At 35.4% G+C, this 10,592-nt stretch overlaps 2 protein-coding genes across 2 annotated transcripts; one reads left to right on the forward strand and one right to left on the reverse strand.

Moving 5' to 3' along the window:
- Nucleotides 1-1,705: 1,705 nt before the first annotated feature.
- LOC126893481 (uncharacterized) lies at nt 1,706-7,984 on the forward strand. Its single transcript, XM_050663741.1, has 2 exons — nt 1,706-2,009; nt 5,661-7,984. Exons 1-2 carry the CDS (start codon nt 1,900-1,902, stop codon nt 6,295-6,297), a joined length of 747 nt encoding a protein of 248 aa, XP_050519698.1. The 5' UTR covers nt 1,706-1,899; the 3' UTR covers nt 6,298-7,984.
- Nucleotides 2,082-8,343, reverse strand: LOC114340350 (transcription factor Adf-1-like). Its single transcript, XM_028291089.2, has 2 exons — nt 8,013-8,343; nt 2,082-4,420 (listed from the first exon to the last, which is right to left on the reverse strand). The coding sequence occupies exons 1-2, from the start codon at nt 8,143-8,145 to the stop codon at nt 3,447-3,449; spliced, it is 1,107 nt and encodes a 368-aa protein (XP_028146890.2). The 5' UTR covers nt 8,146-8,343; the 3' UTR covers nt 2,082-3,446.
- Nucleotides 8,344-10,592: the final 2,249 nt, after the last annotated feature.

The following is a 10,592-nucleotide window of genomic DNA, read 5'->3' on the forward strand; positions in this document are numbered from 1 at the left end:
GTATAAGAAAACCTAAACGGAACTGTTTCGAGCCGCAGCGAGCAAAGTTATGATTGCCAATATGATTTGCAATATACGAAACGGATAGGAACTAGAAGAAGAAGAAGATCCCACTCCCATCAAGCCACTTATGGTACTACTAAGCAGGGCCGTAAGTACGATGTTGAGGGCCCCGGGGCAAATGTGATCTGGGGGTCCCCTACCGGGAGGTCTGGGAAATTTACGCCCAGTGCAAGGGGGTCTGGAAAAATGTTTGATATTTAACCCCTTGAAAGTGCAATTTCCCTCCTATGTGAACACCACACTCTCTTCTTTCTTTTTTTCAGCATGTCCTGCAATAACTATAAAATTAGCAGCGCTAATGATAACATCTTCATCTGTATATGATATTGCGGAGGGATTATCAACGAATGCGTTCATTTGCTACAATGTAAATAGTCTTAAAGCCCTGATCGACAGGCGAGTAAAACCGCAGTTTTGTGGCTCGTCGGTAAAGCTCGCCAGTGTATCATTGCAATACCGCGGCTTTATATACCGACGAGCCTGGTTTGTGGCTCGTCAGTTTGTTTTATTTTTTACTCGGCTCGTCGTTCAAAACCGCACGTGTATAAGCCCTGATCGACAGGCGAGTAAAACCGCAGTTTTGTGGCTCGTCGGTAAAGCTCGCCAGTGTATCATTGCAATACCGCGGTTTTATATACCGACGAGCCTGGCTTGTGGCTCGTCAGTTTGTTTTATTTTTTACTCGGCTCGTCGTTCAAAACCGCACATGTATCACGGCTGGCGAGCCAAACCGGCAGTTTTCAGCGACCGTTGAAGTGAAAAGACCAGTTTAATCATGGATATGCGAACCCTCAGCCACGACTTTTTATTGGAATTTATAGATTATTTACGAAACTGTTCTTGTTTATGGAAATGTAAATCGCCAGAGTACAAAAACAAAGCAATTCGACTTACCGCATATAGATGGTGGAAGTTCTCAACCTCCTATGGCAATTTTTGGATATTGTGTTTTGTTAAAGAAATAAATTAAAGAAATATGTATTTTTACCGTTTACAAGCTTCTTTGTCGTTATTTCATTAATTGGTTTGTAGTTAGTAGATAGCCATATGAAATAACGACATAAGAGCTTGTAAACAGTAAAAATACAAATATGTCTCTTTAATTTAGGGTAACAAAACAAAATAGCCAAAAATGGACATGGGAGGTTGGGAACTTTCACCATCAATATGTTAAACCCTTAAATATCATAAAAAACATTAACCCAAAACTCAACAAGAGCCGATGTCAAGAAAAAATTCAATCATTGCGAGCTTCCTAGAGGAAAGAAAGTAACAAGGTTACGACATGTTGTCTGTGAACGGTTAACACGACTGTTTTGCTCGCTAGTCGATCAGCACCAACGAGCCGCGAGTAAAACCGTCGTTCTTTAAAACCGCGGTATTATGGCTCGCAGGTCGATCATCCACTTACTTTGTACCAAACGAATAACCAAGCGAACACCTACTAATTCGTTCCTTCGTTCGTGTTCGCTTTGATTTAAATGCACCTTAGGTGCCTTAAGCAAGAAACCCATTATGAACAGCCAGCACGGCACAGCCCGGCACGGCACGGCACGGCACAGCACAGGCCGGCCCGTCCAAAAACCCATTTGTAACGGCCAGCGCGGCACGGCACCGGAAAAATGATCATTTGCCATGGAGAGCTCATCGGAAGAGGAGGTTATAGTAGTTAGTGCAATTTGTGCCGAGATTGAAAAAGAGGAAAGTGCAAAATTACGCCGGAAACATCGGTTTTGGGTTCATGAAATATTTAAAAAAAGAAGAGAATATGGCGAGTTTCATCATCTTTTCCCGGATTTATTAAAAGATGATGCAAAATTTTTTAAATATTTTCGGATGTCTCAAACCAAATTTTATGAGTTGCTTAGGATGCTACCGTTTTCGAAGAAATATACTCCATTTAGAGAACCTGTCAGCTGGGAGGAGCGCCTTGCATTGACGCTGAAGTAAGTATAGTGAGCAAACACAAAAATATTTTTTATTATTTTTTATTTTGTGTACGAAATATAACCTAAAAACAGTATTTATTTATGCCCAAGACGTTTCCAGTAGGAAAAATGAAAGAATACCCATGAACGAACATACAGAGAGAGTCTGTAATTTGGAATAAATTCAATATCTCAAATACTAACTGTTTTTTTGAAAAATGCTCAGACCCGTCGATTAGTATTTGAAATTGTCCTTTTTTCATACAATAATAATGTGTAGAGGGTGTCCAATTTAGAGATATGACGTCATCGTTGATTTTCTTAAATGGCAACACTGTCATTTTGATAGTTATTTTGATAGGGTGTGTATAGTTAAACACAACTGCAAAATATCAAATTTTTATTCTCTACCATTTACAAGATAATAGAAAATAACAAAGTTATGTCTGTAATTTGGAATAAATTCAATAATTAAAATACTAATTGTTTTTTTGAAAAATGCTCAGCCCCGTCGATTAATATTTCAAATTTTCATTTTTGACATAAAATAATAATGTATACATTTTAATTTAATTATTTCAATTAAGCAAATGCTCATGATGTTGCCCATTGACAATTTGACAATAATTGAGGGCAACATTATGAGTAGTTGCTTAATTGAAATAATTAATTTCAATTGTTATTTGATTACTTGTTTTCCATAACTTTGTTATTTTTTATTATCTTGTAAATAGCAGGGAATAAAAATTTGAAATTCTGCAGTTGTGTATAACTTTACACACGCTATCAAAATGACAGTGTTGCCATTGAAGAAAATCAACGATGACGTCATATCTCTAAATTAGGACACCCTGTATACATTATTATTGGATGTCAAAAATGACAATTTGAAATACTAATCGACGGGTATGAGCATTTTTCAAAAAAACAATTAGTATTTTAATTATTGAATTTATTCCAAATTACAGATATAACTTTGTTATTTTTTATTATCTTGTAAATGGTAGACAATAAAAATTTGATATTTTGCAGTTGTGTATAACTTTACACTCCCTATCAAAATAGCTATCAAAATGACAGTGTTGCCATTTAAGAAAATCAACGATGACGTCATATCTCCAAGTTGGGACACACTGTATACATTATTATTGTATGTCAAAAAGGACAATTTTAAATACTAATCGACAGGTCTTAGCATTTTTCAAAAAAACCATTAGTATTAATTTGAGATATTGAATTTATTCCAAATTACAGACTCTCTCTGTATATAACACGCTGTATTTTCCTGTCACCTTGTCACACAAAAAATTGGCTAGCGCAAGTACATGTAATAATTATTGTTACATATACTTGCACTGGACAATTTTCCTTGTGACACGGCGGCAGGAAAATACAGCGTGTTTTATATGTTCGTTCATGGGTATTCTTTCATTTTTCCGACTGTAAACAAAATGTTTATACTATATTGTTCCAAGGCTTATCAATGCCATGAAGCTGTTCTGATCCGGATTCACTAGGTGCATTGGAGGGCTGTTGTGTGTTGAGAGAGCTTGGTGGTGGATATTCGTTGCTACAGACTGGATATGGTTGTTGATAACGGTAATGTGGAGTAGGTTCTGATCCGGATCCACTAGGTGTATTGGAGGGCTGTTGTGTGTTGAGAGAACTTGATGGTGGATATTCGTTGCTACAGACTGGGTATGGTTGTTGATAACGGTAATGTGGAGTAGGTGCAGGACATGAAATATTTGAGGCACTTGCGGCAAGTCTATTGGGCGAACACGAAGATGTTGATGTAACATTTTGAAAGTTGTAGTTTCTTAACTCATAATCAGTCACAAGGTTTGAAATTATTCCTTTAATTTCTATTTGTAGTGGTAAGGAAAATGTTCTCACCGTTTGTTCCATTGCTTTAAAAAATGAACTTAACGCATCACTTCTTTCAGTGGCAATGGTTTCTGTTTTATTTTTTCTTGCCTGAAGATACTCTTGAAGAACTTGTGCCACTGGAGGAGGAGACTGTAATGGCACAGCAACATTCTTTACTGCAGAATGTTTTTTCTTACTTGCAACGGTACTTACTTTATGTGAAGTGTTAAGTTTTGAAATCATATCATCATCAGTCACTTGCTGAGAGTTTTCAACCGTTCCATCGTCTTCTATAGGTTCGCATTCGCTATCTTTTTCTAGATTGTCAACTTCAACTTCAGTATCAGCATCAATATAGGAGGTATTACTACTTTCTGAGTCACGTGCCAAATTAGATATTTGATGTCTTTCTGCAATATACGGAATTATAAATGACATGACTTTTTCGAATTTCCACGGCCGGATTTGTTTAGCCGCTTGTCCACTTGTAGTCCTCCGTTTTCGGTATGCTTTTCTGAAGCTATCTCGAAGGGCTATCCATTTCTTCCTACAGTCATCAGCTGCAAAAAAAAGATTGCTTATACCCAACGCTCTTATAAACTATTATAGTGATATTATACAAGGTTTGTGCATGTTCGTATGTTCGCTAACGGTAAAATATTGCAAACCTCCAAATTTTAAAGAACTACTTGGATTGACATAAAATCTGGCATACACATAGCTAACAAACAAGTCAAAGAAAAAAGTAATATTGGACCGATGTGTGCTTTTGCTCTGTGGGTGAGTGTCGCCTCTTCTCGGGGATGAAAAAATATACGTCCAAAATAAGTCCGGAACTGGATAAAATGACTAATTTTAAGCAACTGTTGAAATAATCTATTTGGAATTTGGCGAGTACGAACCTATTTTTATGAAACGGGTTTATTTAGTTCAATAGTTTGCGTCAAATCTTTAGACGTTAATTTGACTGCCTTTTCTCCAAAGCAAATGAATGAAAATTTGCAGACATATGCATTCGCGGGAACAATACACGAATAGTCAATAATTTTTTTTAAAGCAAAAAATTTAAAAAATTGAAAAAATATTACACATTCGTTAAAGAAAAGCGTGGGGCGAAAACCGTTTATTCGATAAAAACGCGCCACGCTTTTCTTTAACGAATGTGTTAGATTTTTTCAATTTTTTTTATTTTTTGCTTTTTGGTTGATTTTTTTATAATATGTTATAGTCACAGTAATTTTAGTCACTCGTAACTAAACAAAAGCGTTTCTTAAAAATTTTTTTTTCACATTTTCTTATTTTTCAGTTATAACTCTGCTTCCACTAGGTCTAGAGACTTCATGCATACTCCATTTTTTTACCTTTTTACAAGCTATATTTTTGCTACGAATGTTTCTTCGATAAAATTCTTACTTTTTGAATTATTTGCCAAAAACCGTCTAAAAGCGTGTTTTTGTTTTGTTGAAATATGAACATATTAACTCGCAAACCCCTCGAAAAGTATTGACTTTGAGTGAAAAGCGATATAGAAAAAAGTTGCTTACAATTAGTCAGTTTATTTAATTCCGGACTTATTTTGAACGTATCTTTTTTACCACTGAGAAGGGGTGAAACTCACCCCCAGAGCAAAACCACACATCGGCACAATATCGCTTTTTTTCTTTGACATGCTTGCTATACGTATGCCAAATTTCATAACAATCCAAGCGGTTCTTTAAAATATACAGCAAAAACCGTCAGAAAATGTACTATGTAAAAAGGGTATTGCAACAGCACTTATTAGTTCCTTTTTTATTTTAGATTTATTGGTCACGTTAACTCATTCACCACATTATCATTTAGCTACAGACTTGGATATACAACAGTTCGTACCATTGTTTATGAAACTTTAGAGTGTATTTGGGAAAACTTACAACCTGTTGTTTTACCTAACCCAAGCAAAGAGCACTGGGAAAAGATTGAACGCGATTTTCATGAGATGTGGAATTTTCCAAATTGTTGCGGAGCATTAGATGGTAAGCATGTGGTCATAGAGAAACCTCCAAGAAGTGGATCACTCTATTTTAATTATAAACATCAGCATAGTATAGTTCTATTGGCATTAGTGGATGCAACATATCGATTTGTCACAGTTGATGTAGGGGCCTATGGTAGGAACAGTGATGGTGGGATATTCAATTCGTCGTCTCTTGGAAAAAAATTATATGCTAATGAACTAAATTTTCCTCCTAGTAAGCCTTTGCCGAATACTAATACAGTATTACCATTCGTCATTGTAGCGGATGCGGCGTTTCCTTTAAAAGATAATATTATGAGACCTTACCCTTCAAACGAAATTGCCAATAATGAAGCTTATAAAGTGTACGACTATAGACACTCTCGTGCACGAAGAGTAGTCGAAAATGCATTTGGGTTACTTACCAAAAAGTTTAAATGATATTCTACAAAATACAACATACTTCCTAGAAATATTGATAAAATCATATTAGCAACAGTAGTGCTGCACAATTTTTTGAGAAACGATAAATGTTCCTGGCAACCAGAAGAATTAGAGAAAGAAGACTTTTGTTTTCTTCGTGACCTTTCTCATATTGGCGGTCGAACCCCCTTTTCAGCAAAAAGAATCAGGGAAGCCTTCACTGAATATTTTGTGTCCCCAAATGGAAGTGTACCTTGGCAGCTTGAACGTGTATATGATGGAAGACGATAATGTATTTTTATTAATAAAATATATACAGAGAGGGGCTAAATTATCGAATAAATTCATTTTCTCTAAAATTTTGGAAGAAAATACCAAAACAGGTCGATTTTTACTTTTAAATTACAATTTTTTGGCATATACAGTGGAACCTCGATTATCCGTCACCTCTGTTAACCGTCAGGGTCCATTAAGTTATATTGTATACACAAGTAAAAATTGAGTCATCAATTCATTTTGTTTGAGCATTGCGATAAGCCAAACGAAATTCATTGAAATGTACACGTGCAGTTATGCCATCACCGCATTTTTTTATGTAAATAATTTTTATTCTTATTCAGGGCTCTGGATTAAATTTCAATTTAAATAGGTAATGATAAATGATACCATACTTTTAGAGTTCTATTTTTAGAATCGCAAGCCGAAAATAAAAATGTACATCACACAAATTATTAGTTAATATCTGTGTGTCACCATAACAGTATGATTTTTATTTTTTTTTAATGTTCTGTTAACCGTCTTTTCGATTATCCGTCATACTCTTGGTCCGGTGCCCTGACGGATAATCGAGGTTCCACTGTATTTCATACTAGAGACGTCATTCATCTGAGCTTAATGATGTAATCGATGATTTTTTTAAATGGGAATAGGGGTTGTGTGGCATCTCATTTGAAAGGGTGTTCAATCCTCTATTCAGTAATATAAACAATAATATCATTATTTCTACAGGGTGGCCAAAACAATAATTTTTAAATTACATTAATTGACGCAAAAAGAAGAATGTATGTAATTTATTTAACTCAAAATACATTGTACTGCTGTCAGTAAATAGAAAAAAATGTTTATTTCACAAATAAACATTTCATTTCACTTAAATTAAATCACAAACAGCCTCCCACCTACCTCTTGACAGTTTGAACATTTAATTTAAGCGAAAAGCAATGTTTTTTGCCAAATAAACATTTTTTTCTATTTTCTGACATCATTAGAAAGTATTTTGAGTTAAATAAATTGCATACATTCTTACTTTTTCGTCAATTAATTTAATTAAAAAAGTATTTTTTGGCCACAAATGAGATGCCACACGACCCATATTCCCATTTAAAATAATCATAGATTACGTCATCACGCTCAGATGAATAACGTCGCTAGTATGAAATATATGCCAAAAAAATTGTAATTTAAAAATAAAAATCGACGTGTTTCGGGATTTTTCTCCAAAGCCGTCCATTTTAGAGAAAATGAATTTATTCCATAATTTAGCCCATCTCTATGTAGGAGAAAAATGTTATGTATTGTTTTAATTTTATTTTAGAAACGCATCATGTCATCTATGATATATTTTAAAAACTATCGTAAAATAAAAGTTTTTAAAAGACATAAACTACACAATTTTAATGAATATGCATCATGTTAAAAAAACGAATTCATTGGTTAAAAGATAATGTACGTACCTGTCCATTGATCAAAATTTTCGGATATTTGTACCCATGCATTGTCCTTTTTCTTGCTATCGTGATAACCTGGTTCCGATGCATCATACAAAAATGGGTATTCTCTGACACTCTCAATTAAAAGTTCGTCCATATTATTCCAAAAGAAACAACGCGCTTTCAATCAAGAAATCAACAATATAATATTTTATCTGCTTACTACCAACAATTATGACACACTGGCGCCGACTGGCCGTTCGACGGCCAACGGATTTTATTCTACTCGGAGAATTTCGGCCGTTCCGTTTGCGTGCTGGCCTGTGCCGGGCCGCGCTGGCTGCTCATAATGGGTTACGTTGCATTTAAAACTATACAAATGAATTTGGGCTGTCCTGTGCCGTGCCGGGCTGTGCCGTGCTGTGCCGTGCTGGCTGTTCATAATGGGTTTCTTGCTTTAAGCTGCTGCAGTGTGAGGCAAACACACCCAGTGAAGCTGGTCAGTGTACTGGTGGGACTGATCCTAATGTGCTCATTCTATCTTATCTATACCTTTTATGTCTGGGGTAAACTGGTTAAGACAAAGTAGCTGTGACCTGGGGCCCTATTCCGGTTGCCTAAATAACTAATTTCCTCAGTCTCAATTTATATGTTTACGAATGGTCTCGGGGCCCCAGCTTAGCCCGAGACCCCTCTTCCAATGTCATTTTAGGTTTTATTACGTCGAAATAACTAATTTCCTAAGTAATAATTTAAATTTATATGTTAAGGTCTCGGCTGTTTAAGTATACAATAAATAATAACAATCCAATAATAACAAGAACAATCCACTCTGTGCAGGTCCATAATAACGGTTTTAAAATAATGTTCTCGCAAATAGCACTAAATCTTGGTGATTTTTTCTGATAGAAAAATTTCCGAAATACAAGGGTAGCACGCTACCATATCTTTCTTATACGGTTTACACAATATTATATAGCTTATTCCAGCCTAAAAAGGTTTAAAGTAATAATAGCGGAATGTCTCATGTACCGGCTGCGAACAATGACTGAAATGATGAAGAATGTTACGGAATAATTGTGCCTAAGGACCATAGAGAATTAGCCCGAAAATATGGGACTGGCCTGGCGTTCGTATATCTTGTCATATAAACTCGCAAATGATGAAGATTTGTTTTGAAGCTATTTTCGAGGAATTTTGTGCTTTTATAAAACGAGGAGACGTTAACCCTAATATGGTTTGGAAGCTATTTTCTTGTGGTAATTCACCTTTTAATTTATTTTTTTGGGATTTAACGTTTAGATGCTTATTCAACTGGATTTATCCTTTGTTTTTTGGTAAAATAAAATGTGAATAAAACGTATATCATACGAATTGAGTGAGTTTTTTTCTGATAAAATTGTCTGAGAAAGGTTAGAAATGTTTTATACTGGACTAGAGATATTCCTCTATAGTTGTTACAGTCGGTTAAAACCTTTCTTAAAAATATTGGTACAATTCTGCCGTATTTCTAATTCTCGGGCATTTTTTTGCTTCTAATATTTAACTCTTAGTAATTAGTACCCTTTCAGACTAAGACACTGGTGTCTGACACCGGTGTGCACCAACGGTGTTCAATTGCAGTAAAGCATTGTTGAGCCACTGAAATCAATCAGACACTCAAAGTGGCTCGTCTGCCACCGGCAGCATTGCTTTAAACGAACGACTACAGACGAGTCACTTTCGAGTTTCGAGTGTCAGGTTGATTTTAGTTGCTCAACAATGCTGTGCTGTGCAATTGAACACCGGTGGCGGATACCGGTGGCAAACGCCAGTGTCTTAGGCCCGTATTTATAGTCGAGTCTCAAGACAGCGTCGATGCTCAAGACCGACCTTGAACCAAATTTGTGTTTTATAAACCGATCTCGAGACCCGACGCTGTCTTGGGAAGTGTAAAATGACAGCCGAATCTCAAGTCCTCGATCGACCTACCTCGAGACTGCGTTTCTAACCTAACTTTGTTTGTTTGTTTTGAATTTTGAATAATAATTTTTTGCAATTCAGTCCCAATTAGGCAATCTAAACCACATGACCTCTGGTTGGCACACAAACTAACAAAGAGGTTATGTTATGTTTGTATTTGTATCTATTTTTCATATTTTCATTGTTTATCGTCGTCATCGTCGTATTTTGTCTATTTTGGATTCATTTGGATTTCGTTTGCTGTTTCTTGTGAACTTTATAAACTTTACCACAATGCAAAGTTCTTCTTTAAGGAAATTATTATTGGAAACTCCAGATGTTGGAGGAGAAAGGTAGGCCAAACAATTTTTATTTACTTTTCATTCTTGTCCGATATTTATCAATAAAGATGAATTTTGCAAGCAATAACATTATTTCTTTTATTGTTTTAGATATTTATTGAAGCTGAAAATATTTGGGGATTTAGATCCATATACAATTCAGTCAGAATTGGATTTTACACTAAAGTGCATTCCACCAAATTACTATTACACATATTTGTACATATCTGGTGGAGTCTCACGGTTACTACTCTAAGTGGCAGATGAAAGCATACAAAAGCCTTCAGCACATAAATATTTTAGAGCTGGATTTGTTTTGAAA

The sequence above is a fragment of the Diabrotica virgifera genome, chromosome 10, assembly GCF_917563875.1.
Source record: "Diabrotica virgifera virgifera chromosome 10, PGI_DIABVI_V3a".
NCBI lineage: Eukaryota > Metazoa > Arthropoda > Insecta > Coleoptera > Chrysomelidae > Diabrotica > Diabrotica virgifera.